General features: G+C 41.6%; 1 protein-coding gene across 2 annotated transcripts; it reads left to right on the forward strand.

Moving 5' to 3' along the window:
- The first annotated feature begins 407 nt into the window (after positions 1 to 407).
- cand1 (cullin-associated and neddylation-dissociated 1) lies at positions 408 to 17,828 on the forward strand. 2 transcript variants are annotated; one of them, XM_015022918.1, is made up of 26 exons: positions 408 to 727; positions 5,773 to 5,848; positions 5,928 to 5,995; positions 6,068 to 6,222; positions 6,348 to 6,471; positions 7,069 to 7,156; positions 7,229 to 7,397; positions 7,468 to 7,573; positions 7,634 to 7,779; positions 8,495 to 8,646; positions 9,671 to 9,811; positions 10,808 to 10,949; positions 11,957 to 12,165; positions 12,235 to 12,403; positions 12,487 to 12,576; positions 12,989 to 13,142; positions 13,217 to 13,454; positions 13,646 to 13,834; positions 13,920 to 14,063; positions 14,432 to 14,567; positions 15,011 to 15,187; positions 15,264 to 15,359; positions 15,880 to 16,049; positions 16,128 to 16,292; positions 16,886 to 16,993; positions 17,598 to 17,828. In XM_015022918.1, the coding sequence occupies exons 1-26, from the start codon at positions 660 to 662 to the stop codon at positions 17,820 to 17,822; spliced, it is 3,705 nt and encodes a 1,234-aa protein (XP_014878404.1). In that variant the 5' UTR covers positions 408 to 659; the 3' UTR covers positions 17,823 to 17,828. The 2 variants fall into 2 exon arrangements, with proteins under 2 accessions (XP_014878404.1, XP_014878405.1); XM_015022919.1 differs by lacking the exon at positions 408 to 727 and adding an exon at positions 1,201 to 1,372.
- Positions 17,829 to 20,279: the final 2,451 nt, after the last annotated feature.

Genomic DNA, 20,279 nt, shown 5'->3' on the forward strand with positions numbered 1-20,279 from the left:
TATGCACCATCTCAACTAATAAATGGTGGTTGTAATTTCGAAACACGCTCCTTGGATTTTTGACAGGAATATAACGCCATACTTTATGCTTCACTTTCTCTAATGCCACTCTGAGCAACTGGCACTATTATTGTCCACATCAAAAGCCACCACCAGTGTGAAAGTCCAAGTCTTTTGATTTATTCACTCAAGTTTAAACTCAATAAACTTGCGAATTGAGTTTGACTCGATTCCAAGTCCTTAGCTCTGCCTCTAATATTAGTAATCAGGTTAAAACAATCCGATTAATTATATTTTTGCTAAAAATAGAAAAACCAGGTAAGAAAACCATCGTCAATCCTGCCTCCTGCAAATACAGCACTGTTTTTAACAGCAACAAAATGTGGGAGCCGTGACCTTCGACCCCGCTGCGTCCATCCCTGATCACTCCGCCCCTCTGCAGAGAGAAACGGCTGCTCCATTCAAACAAACTCCGCGCCCCGGGATGCGACAGTCGCTGTAGACGGAGAGGACGGTGGCTTCAGCAGCAACAACACACCCTTTTAGTCCTAAAAAAAATCACGCACACACAGAAACACGCAGAGACACGCAGCGGGGCTCGCAGGAACTCTCACTGAGCGCAGTGTGCTAGCGGGAGGCTAACAGCTAACAGCACCGACATGGCGAGCGCCTCGTACCACATCTCCAACCTGCTGGAGAAAATGACATCCAGCGACAAAGATTTCAGGTAAAATCGGCACAAGTGGTTCCGCCTTATGGGTCGGTTCTAGGTTCCTGTTAAACCCGCTGCTGTTGTTGGTTAAACGCAGTGCAGCCTTAGTAAGGCCCGAGGCTAATGTGCTAGCTGCTAGCTTCCACCTGTCTGATCATCGTCACCCGTTAGCCTGGTAGTTAGGCCTGATCCTCGGGTTAGATTTGATGTGACAGCCGGTGTTTTGCTGCCAGCTGCTGGTTATCAGGGTAACGATCGGGTCGTTAAGGTTTTAACCAGCTGCAGATACTGGTTAACAGACAGCTGAACTGCTGGTTAACGGCCGTTGGTTAGCAGCTAGCCCGCCTGCTAGATGGTTGCCACCAACTTCAGTCATGCAGCAGAACTGAGGTTCTGCTGCACTACAGCTGGGTCTGAACCCCGAACTCAGGTCCGGGGATGACGTCACCTCCAACGAAACCGTGTTCCGACCCGAAGCCGGTTGGATTTAACCGTGAAGTTGTGATCAGAAGCGATGCTAACTACCATTAGCAACACAGTAAACATGGCTTGTGTTGGTTTGGGGCATTCAGACGCTGTCCAGCTTGTTTTCTGACAGAGGTGGAACAGTTTTGTCTATGGATGACGGATTTAATGAGAGAGAGGTCCACTAGGGTTCAGATAAGATATTTGTTTCTGCAGCAGTCACTGTGTCACATACAGGAGGTGGCCATATTGTATTTAGTATCCAGTGTTGCTCAGGGACCTGACATCTGGGGTATTCCAACTCATTTTCTGACACTTCTGTCACACTTACTCCTCTGAACACTTACCTGACTAGCTCACCGGGAATCCCTGAAGACATCATCACACAGGGATGCATTATGGGTAGTTGGTAGCTTCCTGGCAACTTCTCAGGTGCTGTATAGAGGAGGAGAGAAATTTATAGTCTGGAGTTTATGACACAAAACAAGGATTTTAAACTTGGTAGAGCTGTGTGAGAAAAGTGGGAAGTCCCAACCATCCCTTCCATTGATCGTAAAGGATCTTATCCCCTACTCTAACATCTTTCTAACTATATGACCAGACAGAGATTTAAACAGGAGCGGATAAAGCTTTTGACATGCTAATGTAGAATATCGTCAATTAGATGTTATCATAACCGTTACTAGGCTGTTACATTCTTCAGTCAGAGGCCTATTCAGGTTTGTTCCAAGACTGACTGTTACTGGAGATTCATTGCTCTGTTGGATACTAAATCGCAGTTGTTATCACATGCTAATCAGAGCATGCTGGTAGAGAATATTTAGTTGGATAGAGCTGCACGACGTATCATAGTTGGCGTATTGAAATTGCAGGTCAATACAGGGATGCAACATCTGAATGGATATGGGATTTCAAGTTCAGAAAATCAGACGCTGAATACATTTGACCAGGACGGACTCTTAATTGGCTTTAACATGTAGATTTTTAGTGGCTAAGATTCTAAAACTCAAAGTGGATGAGATGTCATGAAATGGTAAAAAATACACAAGTGTTCAGTTTTCAGTAATAATATCATAACACATTTTTGTGCAGTCCTTGTTGTTTGATATTTATGATGGGTTTATATTAGGGATGCTCCGATCAGGTTTTTTCTGCCGATTCCGATACCGATCATCCATGAGGCCGATCTCTGCCGATCATCGATCTCTACCGATCACCTGGGTTGACTGTTAATTTTTTGCTTTAGGTATAAATGATACTAAGTGATCTGGCAAAATAAAAAAAAATGGTCTAGCAATAAATTCACATAATTTAGACATAAAACATGCAAAATACTAGCAGGCACAATATAGCAGCCATTCAGTCAAAATACAACTGAAAAACTTGCAATCAGTAAAACAATATTTAACAGTGAGGTTCTTAACAGCCTAAATTATACATGAGTCAAATAAATCTCTCAGCACTGCCTATATCAAATAGTGTCAAGTAAAAAAGGAAACATTCATTTAAAGTCAAATGCAGGTTGCATCAAAATAAACAATCTTGAGTTACTAAATCAAAACTTCCTGAGAGCATGACATTGTTTTGTTCTGGCTCTGATCTTTCTGAGTGAGCAGAGTAATTCTGCAGAATCCCAGGAGGAGGCAGAGGAGATCGATTTTTTTTTCAGAGAAAAAAAAATCTCTGAAACGCTTTTAATACATATGCAAAATATGTTTTTATTTGTTACCTGCTGCAGCTTTAAGCAGAGTGAGAGTTCACTGCAGGTGGAACAGAAACGGCGCTACGTCTGTAAAATATGACTACCAGCAGCGCGTAGCGGCGGTCCAACAGCGGGAGCAGAACCGGCTGTTGGACCGCCAGATCGTTGACTTAAATTGTTTTTCAGGTTATTTGCTTAGCTTTCTGACCGTCATACTGATCCGGGTGAATATTTTGCGTTGCTTTACCCGCTTTCTGATCGCTCCGGATCGCTGCTTTGAGCTTCAATGTAGCCAAACTCCGTTTAAAAAAACAAACTCGTTTTTTAAATGTCATATTAGATTCGTTGTGTTGATGCATTTTGACGTGCTTCAACCTGATTTTTCCGCCGCAACACGCAAACGTCTCCGTTCACTCAGAGCGTTAAAGTTCCACACGACAGGACTTGTTGCCGCGCGCTTGCGCAGTGTGAAGGAAAGAGGAGATAGGCTGCGAAGCGATCACCGATCATACACTATTTCACAGAAAATAAAGATGTTAGGGTAGCTTTAGTCTGTCATTTATTATTATTGACTTGTTGGGCTGTCGGGTTCTCCTCAAATATCAAAATAAATAAAATAATTTAAATGTAATTTTTATGCTGTTAAAACAAGTCAACAGGTGTTAAAATGTATTTTATGTTTACCTTTTTAGGATCACGATTCAATTCAGAAACCAATTTTTCTATTTAAACAGTTTAAAATTTAATTGTTAATCATGTGATTGACAATAAGAAAAGACATGTAAATAGAATATTTTTAATACAATTCTATATTGTTTCATACTGCATCAAATTCCATCAGGTTATATTTTAACAAAAATATGTTTGTGCAGAAATTTATGTAACTTAAATTATTAGTTTGAAGTTAGCTCAGCTGCATGACTTTTTGTTAAATAAAAAAATCGAAGAATTATTCTAAATATAATTTTACAAGAAATTAAGCAAACCAAAGTCGATTTTTAAACATTTTGAGTCGATTGTGAATTCCTAGCAGTAAGAATTGTGATTTTCTGCAGAATAATTATTTCCTACGTTTGGACAAAAAGTTTTTGTGTGTTAGAAAATAAGTTGTTGCTAAATATTGACTATGTTGTTACACTGTGGTTCTTTTCTTCAGGGTTTCTTAAACAAATGGCTTTTTAAAATAAATAAAACAAAGAATTATTCTAAATATAGTTTTACAAAGACTTCAGCAGATTAAAGTTGATTATTAAGTATCTAGAAACAATTCAGAATTCCCAAGAATTGTGATAGTCTATAAAATAAATTTCTTATAATTGGACAAAAAGTTGTTTTGTGTGATATAAGATGAGTTTGTTGGTAATTAGTTGACTTTGTTGTGGTTCATTTGCTTGATGTTTCAGCTGAAACATTAAACAGACGCAGTTGCAGCAGTGAAACTCCTAAAATCTCATCAAACTCTGGGAGCAAAGCCGCTTGTTTGGTGAGAAGCTCCAAGGCGACGTTATCGGCTCCATCGCTTCGACAGCAGCCGCTTCTGTCCCATAAATCTGTGAAGAAATGCGCCTCGGCCGCGCTCGCTGTGGAAATTGCTCGTGACCTCGGCTGAGCGGAGCTGAAGAGTCGTTCTTATCGGAGCGCTTTAATACCAAATCAGCGGATGCTCAGCAGGAGAGGAAATGTCTTTTTTTAGGTGGAGTGTCGCTGCTGGAGTCTTCACAAATGATCTTCTTAAAGCTTTGCTGCGTCGCTGTCAAACATATGCAAATGAGTCGCCATGCATGCAGGATGTGGCGCAGAGGGAAGCGTGATTATTGGATTGGACTCGCTGTCAGCAGATCTCATTTAGCATTAAAGGATTTGGATTAATAGCAAAAAAAAAAAAAAGGAAGGAGGCTCCAATGAAGAAGTTAATAAAAAACCAACTTTAGATTTCTTTGATCTGGATTTGAAGCAGACAGAGGAGATCTGTCATCATTTTTGTTGGTGTTTTATGTTTTTCTTAAGGTTTCTGCATAAAGACTGATTGTTTTCCCGATGCCACCGAGTTCATTCCTGGAGCTAAAAAGAAAAATAATTTGAGTTCTGAATCTCCAGCTGCCCTGATCAGGTTTTCCTCTCAGCGTTCAAAACGTTGGTGCAGAAAACAGAAACTTAATCTCATTCATTTAATTCTTTACCAAGATAAATAAAAAATAAAAAGCTTGGAAGAGTGATGGATCAACACAAAGTAGAGCAAAACAGAAAATAAGAGAAGATCTGAAAAGTGTGGCATGCTTTTGTTTTTGCTGAAGGTCCATCTGAAAATCCTTTGTAACATGTTTGGACATCTAGAGTATGACTATTATAATGATTGATTAATCAATCAACTAACTACTGTATTCAGACTCCAAAAACCCAATTTGCTTATAAAATAACTTATTCAAAGCAACTCCTCAAGTGGCAGTTTTAGCTTCATCCAGTTCAAATTCACTAAAGGAATTAAGCAAATAAAATGTTTATTTTCTTATTTAAAAGAGGAGTTTAATTATGTATTTGTACCTTTTAATATATTTCTAAAATTGCATGTAAAAGTTTCAGAGGTTAAATAAAAAATCTGCAGAATGTGCACATTTTTAACTGTTTTATTGTCAGTGAAATTGTTGCTCGTTCTTTATAAAGCAGCTCAAGTTTAGTCAGATTGGATGGCAAACAGCTGTAAACATTAATTCTGGCCTCAGATGTGTGTTTGGACTTTGACTAGGCCATCCTAACACCCGAATCAGCAGGCTGTAACAGGTTTTAGCTTTTTGACTCCATTTATCTTACTTTATTTTTAGATTTTGTGTAAAAAATTTGAATCTTTGACCTTTGAACCCTGGGAATAAACAATTGAACTTGTTTTTGGTTTTAGGTTTATGGCCACAAACGACCTGATGTCAGAACTTCAGAAAGACTCGATCAAACTGGACGACGACAGCGAGAGGAAGGTCAGTTCGTACGGTTGAAATCCTCTGTGAACGCTTTAGTTTCTGGACTAATCGATCTATTAATTGTGATTAATGACAGGTGGTGAGAATGATCTTGAAACTGTTGGAAGACAAAAACGGAGAAGTTCAGAACCTGGCTGTCAAATGGTAAAAAAAAAAAAAAAAGCATCTGTTTTTTTTAATTGCTGTGGGTAACTGTGGGTGCGTTTGATTCGCCAGCCTGGGGCCGCTGGTCAGCAAAGTGAAGGAGTATCAGGTGGAGACGATCGTGGACACTCTGTGCACAAACATGCTGTCAGACAAAGAACAGCTGCGAGACATTTCCTCCATCGGCCTCAAAACCGTCATCGGAGAGTTACCGCCGGCCTCCAGCGGTAAACATGACGCTAAAACTATTCCTAATAATAATAATAATAATAATCTTCATTTTCTGTCTTTTGCCAATAAAATGATATAATTTACTTTAATACGAGTCTTGTTTACCTTGTCCGTGTTCCAGGCTCTGCTTTAGCTGCCAGTGTTTGTAAGAAGATAACGGGCCGCCTGACGAGCGCCATCGCCAAACAGGAAGACGTGTCGGTGCAGCTGGAGGCGCTGGACATCATGGCGGACATGTTGTGCAGGTAAGGAAACACCTGGATGCAGCTCAGAGCCGCAGGAACGTAAAGGAACCAGAATCCACTGAGAAGGTTCTTGATGATGTCATCAAAATCAATCAAATAAACAAACAATCAAGTTTATTTGTATATTTGAGCAATAAGACGGTTCAGAAAAATACAAAAATAAAGAGTATAAAAACAAGCTAATTTATTTCAGTAAAGTTAAAATTAAAAACATTTCAGCTTTCAATTTAAAATGAGATAATTTCACCAGATCAATAAAAAAATATATTTTAAAGATAAAAGTGACTTTATGGCCAATGTACTACTGTAAATTAGTGAATTAAAAACTGTCTTTTTTTTAGTTAATTTGTATGTTTGAAAATTTTTTGAAAACTTACCTTAAAAATGTTTGAATTTACTGTGAGATTAATGTGCATTATGCTCATATTACAGAACATCAACATCCTTTTCACCATGTCCACATTTTTGTGTTAAAAATATGTTTTTATTTGTCTAATTTCCTGTGTGTTGATTGGCTGTGCGCCGTAATAATCAAAGTGAATGGCAGAAATGTGCCCCTGATGTTGCTTTAGGTGATCAAACTTGTTGTTTTTCCAGACAAGGCGGTCTGCTGGTGAATTTCCATCCCTCCATCCTCAGCTGCTTGCTGCCTCAGCTCACTTCTCCCCGGCTGGCGGTCAGAAAGGTGCATTCAGGAACCTCACGTTAAATCCGCTGCCATGAATTCCTCTTGACCGTGTTTTCTTCCTGTTTCCAGAGGACCATCATGGCTCTGGGCCACCTGGTGATGTCGTGCGGGAACCTGGTCTTCATCGACCTGATCGAGCATCTGCTGACGGAGCTGGGCCGGAACGACAACATGTCCACCACGCGCACCTATATCCAGTGCACGGCTGCCATCAGCCGGCAGGCGGGACACCGCATCGGTGAGACGCAGCCCGGAGAGTCCGACCGTTCTGACCGGACGCAGAGCTGACCTTTGACCTGTCTGTTCAGGGGAGTACCTGGAGAAGATCATCCCTCTGGTGGTGAAGTTCTGCAACGTCGACGACGACGAGCTGAGAGAGTACTGCATCCAGGCCTTCGAGTCCTTCGTCAGGAGGTAGAGCGCGGCGCGGCAGCTCTTCTTCTTCTTCTGTTGGCTTAACTCGTCTCTCTGCAGGTGTCCCAAAGAAGTTTATCCCCACGTTCCAACCATCATCTCCATCTGCCTCCGCTACTTGACCTACGACCCCAACTACAACTTTGACGATGAAGACGAGGACGATAACGCCATGGACGCTGAGCAGAACGATGAAGACTACCAGGGTAACGAATGTTTTCATCGCCGCCGCCATGTTGGAACCAACCTGGAGAAACTGGAGCGGTTTCAGTAGAACTGGACGATACGGCTTAAAATACAATCTGATTTCTTTTCTAAAACACAAATTACAAATGATAGAAAATATTTTCAAAAAGAGGCCTGTAAGTTATACGACTGCGGGAGCATATTAGAGGAATTATCAATAAAAATAAAGGGTAAAGGGTGCAAATTTCTGCCAAAATTTTTAGATTAATTTCAGAAAATTTCCAGAAAAAACTTGGGAAATTGCTGTACTTGAAAAGTCTAAAATTTGCTAGAAAAACAGACATTTTCTAGAAAAAACTTGGACATTTCTGAGTTTGTTGAAAAATCAAAAATGTTCTTTAAAAAATCTCATAAATTTTCTAGATTGATCTCAAAGTTTCAAAAGTAAAAATATTTTCTTTTAAATGTTTTAGATTAATTTTAAAATTTGAGATTTTTCCAGGCCATGCCAGGAGAATTTTTGAGAAAATCTGGATTTTCTTTTCCGTCAATGCGTTCCTTGGGTTTCCGTAGCTCATCTATCGAAACCCAATGAATGCAGTGGTGAGAAAAAAACAAATCCAGATTTTCAGAAAGTTAAATCTTCAAAAACCAAAAATTTGATCAATCAATAAAATAAATTTTTCGCCCAGCTCTGGGCTTTAGTTGAGCTTGTTTTTCCTCATGCCTGTCCAGGTAGTGATGATGAATACAGCGACGACGACGACATGAGCTGGAAGGTCCGCAGGGCGGCGGCCAAATGTCTGGACGCCGTCGTTTCAACGCGCCACGAGATGCTGCCGGAGTTTTACCGCTCCGTTTCGCCTGCACTCGTCTGCCGCTTCAAGGTAACTTCAAACATCCCGTTACTGCCGCTGAACCTTTCTGACATGAACATTTATCACTGGACAGGACAGCAGCTATTAGCCACTAGCGCTAGCAACGCAGGCCTGCAGACGCCATTACTACACAGAGTCATGTTCACAAAACCAGCCACTTCTAACGCAGGACGAGCTGGAACCTGTTACAAAAACCATTATAATGTCCTTATTTCTTATCAGATTTCTGTAAAATTAAAGCTGAGAAAATTGCTAATGTTTTGCGTGTAAAATATATATTCTCCATAAAATAAATCTATAAACTGTTTTTTGTCGAGATGAAAGATGGAACTAAGCAGATTTCTCTTTTATATTGGACAGTTAAATTTTACATAATTGCCCCTGTTGGAGACATAGTTTAAATACTTTATGAAATATTCTATCATATTTGATTGTTAAGCTAATATTAAGGAATTACTGACTTAAATCAATTTCCTAATCTTGCTGAAAGGTTATCTGTGAGTTTTGTCTTATTTAAAGTGTACTAAGATTTTGCATTAGAGCCAAGATCAAAAGTACTTTGTGGTAAATACATTTACTACACAGAACCGAACATTCGGTCCGTTACAGTTTTATGTTTTTAGCCCTGAGCTGAACAACTTGTCATGATATCAGCGTTTTGATATCAATAATTGATTAGTTATTTTATTTTAAATACCTGAAATGGCGTTACTTCCTGTTTTATCCAGTTTTTTTCTTCACATCGTTTTTTATTTTTAGGCAGTTACGAAGAATAGCAGTAAAACTTTCTCTGCTGTGGAAGTTACTCGTTGCTAGGTAACACAAGTTGGGGGGGAGGGGGGAGGGGGCGGAACTTGAAACTGCTTGTTACCCAGCAGGTTGTTGCTAGGCAACCGTAGAGCAAGTTGGTTAGTTTCCAGATTCTTTGCGTTATTGGATCTCTCTCCGGACTCGATGCGTAGCGGTGGCGCGTGTCGGGTCCAGTGATATTCGGTTCCCGGCGGTGACGGCCGTCTGCTTCCTGTGTGTTCAGGAGAGGGAGGAGAACGTGAAGGCGGACGTTTTCCATGCCTACCTGTCGCTGCTGAAACAGACCAGGCCGGCTCAGAGCTGGCTGGCCGACCCGGACGCCATGGAGCAGGGCGAGACGCCGCTAACGATGCTGCAGAGTCAGGTGGGAAAAACAAGGCAGGCGACTCGTTATGCTCGACTTTGTTGGCTGGTGCATGAAATCTCAATAAAATGCTTTGAAGTTTGTTGTTTTAACATGAGAAAATGTGTAAAAGGTCAGGATGCCTTTGAGAGGGACAGTAATCTATCATATAATTATTTCCTCTTCAGTGATGATTCCTAATTAAACTGGGAATTCAGTTTCTTCCCTCTAGATGGCGCCGTCAAGTTCAACTTTGTTTTAATTTTTATCATCTATCTGGACTGGGCCGTGTATCTACAACAGAACCATAGGGTCAAAATAAAGAGATTTTTTAAATTTCCTTTTTTATTTAAGAGTATAAAGTCAATATATTAGCAGAATAAACACAAAATAATAATTAGATGCTGATGTGTTAAAAGATGGAGTATTTTCTTATTTGTAAAATCAAAACCAAGTAAAATCTTCTAAAGTATAACGTTACAAGATATTATACTTTTTCATTTTAACTCATTTTTTTAATGAAAATTATTTTTTTGTCGTATGACTTTTATTATTATAACTTTAGTCTGGTGATATCATGACTTTATGACAACTTTGTCTCGTATTATTCCAAACTACTGTCGTACGACTTTTTTTCTTGCGATGCCATGACTTTATTCTTGTAATTTAAATTTGTTTTCTTAGCCTGGCCCTAATCCTCTGTTTGTTTTAAAGCTCTCTGCAAATAACACTGAAACATTCAACATCCACTTTAGTTTTGATTTCTTCATAATTTAGAATAAAATCTTAGTAAGAAAAAGTCTAGATTTTATGTTTTAACTGGACCACAATGTCTGCAGTGTGGTTTCTGTGCTGCAGGGGGCACTGTTGCTCACTTTGTGATGCTGCTTGGTTTTTCTCGCCCGTTCCCACGGTGACAGGAAACCATCAGCATCCTGCGCCCCCGAACAGACTGAAGCAGGTGACAGGAAATAGCACTCTCTCTCTCTCTCTGTTAATGTTGCTCGCCCTGTGCAGGTGCCCATGATCGTCAAAGCTCTTCACAAACAGCTGAAGGAGAAAAGTGTGAAAACCCGGCAGTGTTGCTTCAACATGTTGACCGAACTGGTCAACGTCCTCCCAGGAGCGCTGACGCAGCACATCCCAGTACTAATACCAGGTAATGCGGTGCCACAAGCAAACAGAAACCTTGTAGGTTTACAGTGAAATTAAAAAGTATTCACTCCCCAAACCTAATAAATGGTTCTGCCACCAATGGCAGCAAAATTTACCATCAGCATTTGCAACATGATCACTCGGGAGGATTTTTCAGAATAGAGTTTTTGAGAATAAACTGCATATTTAAAGTGATATCTTAGCTGGTAAATCTAATTTAGTTACGAAGCGACTCCATAAACTTCTTCTGGACGAGTCATTGATGAGGTTTTGGGTCATTTTCTTTCTGGAGTTCATTTGCATAGAAAGTCCAATTCGTTTGGTGAGGTCTGAATGCTAATCAGACCAAAACAGCAAACTGTGGTCTGCTTAAAAACCTCGGTCACTGTTCAGCTGCAAAGAACTCTGGAATGCAAATATGAACACCAAGCGGATTGGACACTCCTCTAAAAGCAGGAAGTGGACTACAACGCCAGGCATTCTGGGTAAATGCAACCAAAACAAACTTGCTAACTAGCACTATCAGGAGAAATGGCTGGTGTACAAAAAAGAAATTCTACAACTGCTAAAATCTGACGCCGCTCCATTTTTGTTTCTGTTTGGTGAAGAAGGAAGTTGTGCTCAGTGTCTTCAGAGGTTTTTGCATTTTCCTTCAGTGGTTCTTGGTACAGCGCCCCCCACAGGCCAGGAGGGGAATAGGTTGCTCAAAGGGACTCAGTCCAGTGAGAAAGAAAACAGCAGCAGCTGAAAATGTAACAGATGTTGCAATTTTGGTCCCGTCTACAGGACGATCAGGTGTGAAAACACCCCAAATCAATCAGGTTGGGTTAGTAAAACTGTAAATTTGTTTGATCGGACAAACTAAAAAAAGCTAATTCAAAAAAATCTGTAGGAAATACTTGGATGTATCAAAATAATAAAAAACATTCAGATCTAAAGTAGAACAAACATGTTTTCTGTCCATTCCAGCAGAAAATGCGTATTAAACCTGTGATGGTTTTTATGTCTCAGGTATCATCTTCTCTCTGAACGATAAATCCAGCAGCTCCAACCTGAAGATCGACGCTCTGTCTTGCCTCCATGTCATCATGGTGACGCACCCCGCTCACGCCTTCCACGCCCACGTCCCCGCCCTCGTGCCGCCCGTGGTGGCCTGCGTGGGAGACCCCTTTTACAAGATCACCTCAGAGGCTCTGCTAGTCACCCAGCAGCTCGTCAAGGTGGGATTCAAACCAGCGACTGTAACGGATTCGGTGGCTCAGATTTATTGACGTGTTTATGGTCTCCAGGTGATCAGACCTCTAGACAACCAATCAGAAGGCTCGGACAGCTTTGACCCCTCCCCCTACATCAACGACCTCTTCACCTGCACAATCAAACGCCTGAAAGCCGCCGACATTGACCAGGAGGTCAAAGAGCGAGCCATTTCCTGTATGGGGCAGATCATCTGTAACCTAGGTAACGGCCGCCTGTCAATCACATGATGTGACATGAGAAAAAAGAAAGAGATTTTTTTGCTCCTACCTGGTTTCGTTGTGCAGGTGAGCGTCTGCCCAGTGAGCTTCCAGGAACACTGCTGATCTTTCTGGAGCGTCTGAAGAACGAGATCACACGGCTGACAACGGTCAAAGGTCAGAGGGCATCAGCTAATTCACACATGAGCTAAAAGAAACACTTCAGTGATAATTCAAAAAATGCTCAACTCTAATTAGTACACAGTTTTCTACTGAATTATAATCTTTGAACTAAATTATGACGATTATTATTCATTGCAACATTATTGAGGAAATAGGTTATCTACCTTATAGCTAGCAGTGTTTTAAAATTCACATTTTACACGTTTTTGTGCTTCCATTTGGGTCCAATCTGAGTTCCACACATCTGGTCAGCTGGTTTTACCCCCATATGTGCTGCACAGTGGCTGCTGGAACAGACAAGAGTTTTGTTGTTCACTTACATCCAGAAACCAATTACTGCATTTCTGTTGGTGGTACGGACTGTGCAGCGTTACCACCAGGCGTAACGTTGACGTTTTGTTTGCAGCTCTGACGCTGATCGCCGGCTCTCCGTTGAAAATCGACCTTCGACCCGTTCTTCCTGACGCTGTTCCCATCCTCGCCTCCTTCCTCAGGAAGAACCAGCGGGCCCTGAAGCTCTGCACGCTGGCTGCTCTGGACATCCTGCTCAGAAACTACAGGTAGCCGCCACACCTGCGCGCCCCGCCCACCGCCGTGAGCTCCGCCCACCTCACAGCTTGTTTCTGCCCTGCAGCTCCGCGGTGACGCCCGTCATGGTGGACGCCGTCCTGGCCGAGCTGCCGCCTCTCATCTCGGAGAGTGACATGCACGTGTCTCAGATGGCGCTGAGCTTCCTGTCCACGCTGGCTGTGACGCACCCGTCCTCACTGGGCCAGCTGGCCGGCGGAAACATCCTGCAGCAGCTCATCGCGCTGGTCCGGTCGCCGCTGCTGCAGGGAGGAGCGCTCGCCGCCATGCTCGACTTCTACCAGGTTCACACTCATTTCTCTCACCTGGCCGTCCGGTGAGAACGGTACCAAAGTATCGTTCTCACCTGATACGGGACCAAAGTATTTGTGTTGGCTGTAAGTCAGAATAATGAAAATTAAGTGATAAATCCTGAACCAAATGAACCTTTTGACTGTAACTTAGTGATAATCACGGGTTTATTAACTCTGCTCAGGCTCTGGTCGCCACTAAAACCCCTGGTTTGGGTTACATGGACCTGCTGAGGATGCTGACGGGTCCAGTGTACAGTCAGAGCGCCGCCCTGCCTCACAAACAGGCGTACTGCTCCATCGCCAAATGCGTGGCGGCTCTGACCAGAGCCTGCCCCAACGAGGGGCCAGCTGTGGTGGGGCAGTTCATCCAGGTGAGACGATAAAACCTCATGGAGGAAGTTTAGATCATTCCACGTTCTGCTTGTGAAATCTGATTTCTGTCTTTCGGATTCCCAGGATGTGAAGAACAGTCGCTCCACTGACTCCATCAGGTTGCTAGCTCTGCTCTCATTGGGCGAGGTGGGACACCATGTGGACCTCAGCGGCCAACCAGAACTCAAGACCGTCATCCTGGATGCGTTCTCCTCCTCCAGTGAAGAGGTAAACACAACCAGTTTTCTGCTGGAACAGGCTAACAAGCTAACAGCTGGACGATTAATGGCCCCAGAATTTATCACGATAAACGATAATATTGTTTTGAGACCATTTTCAAGTTACATAATGGTAATAATGCAAAAACACCTGATTTTATTTTTTATGTTGGAGTTCTTTTAAAGTTTCTACTTTATTTTCCCAATATTATGATTTTATTATTGTTAAAAAAATTTAGCCTGACCATAATAAACAGAAGCTGTAAAACAAGATGGCTGCTCACATTTCCTTAAAATGATATTTATCGCCCAACCATACTTGTAATATTTGAGTGTGTGAAGTGAGTTGACCTCTGACCCGGGCTCGCTGTGTCTCAGGTGAAGTCTGCGGCGTCCTACGCGCTCGGCAGCATCGCGGTGGGGAATCTTCCGGAGTATCTGCCCTTTGTCCTGCAGGAGATCTCCTCCTCCAAGAGGCAGTACCTGCTGCTGCACTCCCTCAAAGAAATCATCAGTAAGAAACAGCGTCCGCTCACGCTCTGTGTGTATGGCAGGCCGGTTTATCGTATAATCAGATTCACCGCATTTAAATCCCAGCGATCTGATGCTGGTTTATCACTAGACGTATTAGTAAATTAAGACCTCTCTCCAGATTGTTCAGTCGCAAGTACAACCTTGTTACTTAGCAACCTCACCAGAGTTCCACTTGTTACCTAGCAACCCAAACTGAGTTCCAGAACATTTGTTCAGTAGGTTTTACTGCTATACAATGGCTGCTGGAAAAGACAAGTGTTTTGTTGTTGACTTACAGAAATAACTTGCTGCGTTCTTGTTGGTTATGCAGGAGGCTCCACTTCTGCTTTACAAATCTGTATTCTATGATGTTAGAAAGGCCTGTGGTAGTGTGTGTGTGTGTGTGTGTGTGTGTGTGTTTGGTTTTAACATGTGTGTGTCCAGGTTCGGCGTCGGTGTCGGGCCTGAAGCCCTACGTGGAGTCGGTTTGGTCTCTGCTGCTCAAACACTGCGAGTGTCAGGAGGAGGGGACCAGGAACGTCGTGGCTGAATGTCTGGGCAAACTGACGCTGATCGACTCGGAAACCCTGCTGCCCCGCCTCAAGGGATACCTGCTGTCAGGTCAGCAGAACTACAATCACCCTATAACCAACACCAGTAGCGTTGGAGTCAGACGTTCATCTGGTTGTGTCTGTAGGCTCATCGTATGCCAGGAGCTCCGTGGTAACAGCGGTAAAGTTCACCATCTCTGATCAGCCGCAGCCGATCGACCCGCTGCTCAAGAACTGCATAGGTAATTCCTGTTTTAATCCTAAATATGTGGGATTTTTATTCCTTTTGAAAGCAAATTTTAACAGTGTCAACACTGCAATACATTTTCATTTTCTTATTTAATAAAGAATGTAATTGTTTTTCATATTTAATGTATTTTTAATCTTTTAGCTTAAATGATTACATGTAAAATCTGCAGTATGTGCCAAAGTTTTTATCCGATTTAATCAGAATAATAGATTACTAAAATAATCGTTAGTTGCAACCCTAAACTCAACATTTCTTTATGTTTAAGCCATTTTTCTCATGAATTATTATTAAGACTTGAACTTTAAAGAAAGGAAGTTCCATAGTGTTTCTAGTAAATACATTATTTTATGGGATTTGTTGCATCTTAACCATGGAAACTGGTCAAGCCGCCATCTTGAAACACTTTGGCACCGTTTTAATTTCAGTGGTCATCTGTTTTTACTTGAGAAGTTGAACTGAATATTTTCAGTAGGTTAAGAGTCTTATCCCTCATTGGTTGCTTTTTCTCCCAGGTGATTTCCTGAAGACGCTGGAAGACCCGGACCTGAACGTGCGCCGCGTTGCCTTGGTAACCTTTAACTCCGCTGCCCACAACAAACCCAGCCTGATCCGAGAACTGCTGGATTCAGTTTTACCGCATCTTTACAACGAGACCAAAGTGAGGAAGGAGCTGATCCGAGAGGTGAGGACAGCCGGTGCTGGGCGGAGACCTGCAGGTGGGTGAGGCCCAGGTGGCTGACCAACTGTTGGCTGTGCGCAGGTGGAGATGGGTCCCTTCAAACACACGGTGGACGACGGGCTGGACCTGAGGAAGGCTGCGTTCGAGTGCATGTACACTCTGCTGGACAGCTGCTTGGACCGGCTGGACATCTTCACCTTCCTGAACCACGTAGAGGACGGGCTGAAGGACCACTATGACATCAAGGTGGGTCTGTCGACCCGAAACCACACCTGTCTGGGTTCAGTTGTTACTCAGGCCAATCAGTACTTTGGTTTGGTTTTTGAAGGTTTAATTTTTGAAAAATATGGATTTTTCCCCCCTGGGGTTTCCATAGTTCACAGTGATGTCAGTACACCTAGGGCGGCCATTTTGTTTTACAGCTTCTATTTATTGAATTCAGGTCAACTCCATGATGGAATATTAGGACCAGGCTATGATTTTTTTTTTTTATGTTTAATTATAAGAATAAAGTCATAAAATTTACAAGAATAAACTCTTACAACAATAAAATCAAAATAAAACGAGAATGCCACAATATTAACAGAATAAAGTGGTAATGTCAGGAGAATAAATTGGTAATTTTATGAGAACTCCAACACGAAAAATACAAAATAAAAATGTTGGGATGTTGAGCATCTTGTGAAGTTATACTTTGGTGTCAGTTTTAAAAAATAAGGAAATACTTCATCATTTAATCCCTCATTAACCAGAGCAAAGGGTTTTCATCCTGTTTGTGTTTTTTCTTATTTGTGGTCGGTTCCAGTAAGTGATGGTTGAATTCTCGTTGGTTCTGATAGATGCTGACCTTCCTGATGCTGGCTAGACTGTCGTCACTTTGTCCCAGTGCTGTGCTGCAGAGACTGGACAGACTGGTGGAGCCGCTCAGAGCCACCTGCACTACAAAGGTACAGCTACTAACACACCTGGGTTCTTCTCAAATTGAACCTCATCCATCCTGTCTGTAGTCGATGCTACATTGATTCTTGGATTTGATTCAGTTGAGATGTTTTGGACCAGAGGTGTCTGGCAAATTTAAATTCATCAAATTAAAAATGCAAAAATTAGTTTACTCCAATTTTTGTTGTTTTTACTTTCTCAACAACAAACAAACTTTTATGAAATCTGTATATAACTGCATACAATTTCCAAATTTTTGGGGGGTCATCAGTTGTTTTCTGTTTTGTTGGCCAAATTTTTACCACTTAAGGTCCAAATAATAATTTCAAGAGCCACAAATTGGCCCCTGTGCCACACTTTGAACATCCCTGATTTGGACTGTATTCAACTTAAACATAAAATAATTAAACATATTTTCAACAGGAATGGACTACACTGTTTATGACTATTTGTTGAACTTTTACATTGGAGAATTTTAGCTAACTACATTGATAAATTATTAATTTCCACGTCAATTTAAATGTCTGCGACATAAACAGAAAGTGAATTGGGCTGTGTTGGATGAGATGAGCTGCCGCCTACCAGCAGAATAAAAATGGCGTCCCTCTGCAGGTAAAGGCAAACTCGGTGAAACAGGAGTTTGAGAAGCAGGACGAGCTGAAGCGGTCGGCGATGCGAGCGGTCGTCGCACTGCTGACGATCCCAGAGGCCGAGAAGTCGCCACTGATGTCAGAGTTCCAGTCCCAGATCTCGTCCAATCAGGAGCTAGCGGCCATCTTTGACTCCATCCAGAGAGACTCCAGCTCCGCCAACATGGAGTCCATGGACACCAGCTAAACACACGAACAGAACAAATTAACACGATGCACCATCCCGCTGCTGGAGCGCTAACCCCGCAGCATGTTTCCATACCAACATAACACACACACACACACACAAAGTTGTAGTGATACACCCTCTCCTAGCGATCGATTGTTTCCATGATGCATTGCACTGATTTTTGCGTTTGGAAAAATGGACGGAGACTGACGGACGGCTCACACGGACAAAAAACGAAGATTAAAAAAATGAAACCTAGAAAAAAAAAAAATTTGGAAGCTCCTCCCATGAGTTGAAATGATTGGCTGATCTCCCTGTGCATCGTTTTTTTTTCTTTTCTCTCTTTTCTACATAATTCCAGAAAGTTCTGCAGGTACTGTAACCTGATTGGCCGCTGCTGAGTGACTGACAGTTGGCGAGTTATTTGAATGGACCAATAGGAGGAAAATATACGAGAAACGGCCTTTTCTGCCTCAGGCTGTGGTGACCAATGGGAGAAAGGCCCGCCCTAATCCTTGCAAATGATATAGGCAACCAATAGGAGGGGGAGACAGAAATGATGGGCGGGGCTTCACTGTTTGTGGACCAATCAGCTTCTCCGTTGTTCTTCTGATTAAGTAGACGTGCCCTTGACTTCTTCAATCCAAGGAGGGAAGGAAGCAAGAAAGAGGAGAGATTACTGGACCAGGTTACTTCTGACCAGACCCGACTGGACCATGCTGGCTGTTGCCATGGTTACATAGAGTAAAACAAAGTATCGATTTTCTGTTGGCTGTTCTGGGAGTTCAGCTGCCTTGGACCGGTTCCGGCCGGTTCGATCTGGTAAGCTGTGGTTGGACTTTGGTTCTACTGTGTCTCGCTTATTTTAGTCTGGCCTAGACCGGTTTAATCCGGTTTGGTCTGGTCAGGACAATCCACTGTTGTTTATCACCCGAGAAAAATAAAAAAAAGGTCCATTTCTGCCTGCCTACGTACTCCGACTGTTTTATTTGTGTTTGAATCAGATTACGTAAACAAACACGCATTAATGAGCCACTTATGTAGCAATAAAACACTGGTGGCTGCATTACATGTAGGGAAAAAGGAGCCTAAGAAATCTTATTTGGCTTTTTTATTTTTTAGCAATCTGTTACTTTATCAAATAAAAAGCATTCCAAATATTAATTTCTAAACACCTCGGAAAGAATATCTGATTAAAATAGCAGCGAGACGTCGGTGTTTGAAGATAAACATTTATTTTAGCTCCATAGAGGGCAAAAAGCAAAGTGAGTTTATAAATAAAAATATTCATGTCAGTACTGTTAGCAGGTCAAAATTATTAGAGCTTACAAGTGAAAAATTAAAATATTTACAGTTTTTTTTTCATATTTCATTCCTGAAATATTTTTTTAAACGCAGCTTGGGAAGCTAAATATGTAACCGCAATGCTACATGACATGCTAATAGCTGATATGCTAAGAAGCTAATTTATTTTCCTCAACGCTGATTGGCTGAACCCCAAAGAATGTTTATATAAATAAATGCCTTAAGTTCAGTAGTAAAAAATTGCTTATATCCACAAAAGTAACTTTTTTTTGAATGAATCATTTGATTATTGCAGGAAGCTAATTCAAAAAACGTGTAGCTTGTAACCTATCAACCAAAAAGCAATTTTTGTGGAAATATTGCATGTGTATTTCATGAAAATGCATTTCTATGACTTTGCATTTCAAAACATTGATCAAAAGTTGGATATAAAGTGTATTCTAGATAATTATTAAACTTAAAATGCACATTTTGAGTTGTGTACAACATTAACAGCACTGTGATCTAGTTCTGCTTTAGGGAGGAACTAATGTCTTCACACAGGATTCATTTCTGACCTGAGGTGAACATCGAGGGAGAAGATATTGGGAAATGTTTTCATGTTGAAACTGGAAGTCATCCTGCTTCACTGAGGTGAGGAAATCCCAGCGTGTGTCAGCATGAGCTGCTAAATTAGGTCATTTCCTTCGTTTTTGTTTTGTTTTTGTAAAGTTTCCACTGAACTGCTAGTCACAAACAGGATTCAGGCAAATCTGAAAATGATCCTGGAAACTTAATACAAAGTTGAGAAATTAACAATTCGGTCACACATTTGTTAAGTAAGGGTGTTCAATGTGGGGTCAGGGGGCCGATTGAGGGCACCAGAATTAATCAGCACAAAACTACAACTTTTAAATAAAAAATACTCCTTTCTGCAGATCAATACCAAGCAAATCAAACTAGACTGAAATATGTTATTGTCCTCCACAAAGCAATGAACCTACTGTAACAGTGAGCCGAGGTTAGTGCCCTGAGGAACTCCGGAACATCAAAATTTGATGGCTGTTTTTTCAGAAGAAAGCAATATTTTGTTGTTTTAAAGGTAAAATAGTAGCATCCAAAACACACAAAGTAATAAACTTTTCCAAGCTTTTTGGTTTTCTTCTACTCTCCACATCTGTCCACTGACTT

This window comes from Poecilia latipinna, unplaced genomic scaffold (assembly GCF_001443285.1).
Source record: "Poecilia latipinna isolate Pla-1442-1.1 unplaced genomic scaffold, P_latipinna-1.0 Scaffold3141, whole genome shotgun sequence".
In the NCBI taxonomy this organism is placed as follows: Eukaryota; Metazoa; Chordata; class Actinopteri; order Cyprinodontiformes; family Poeciliidae; genus Poecilia; species Poecilia latipinna.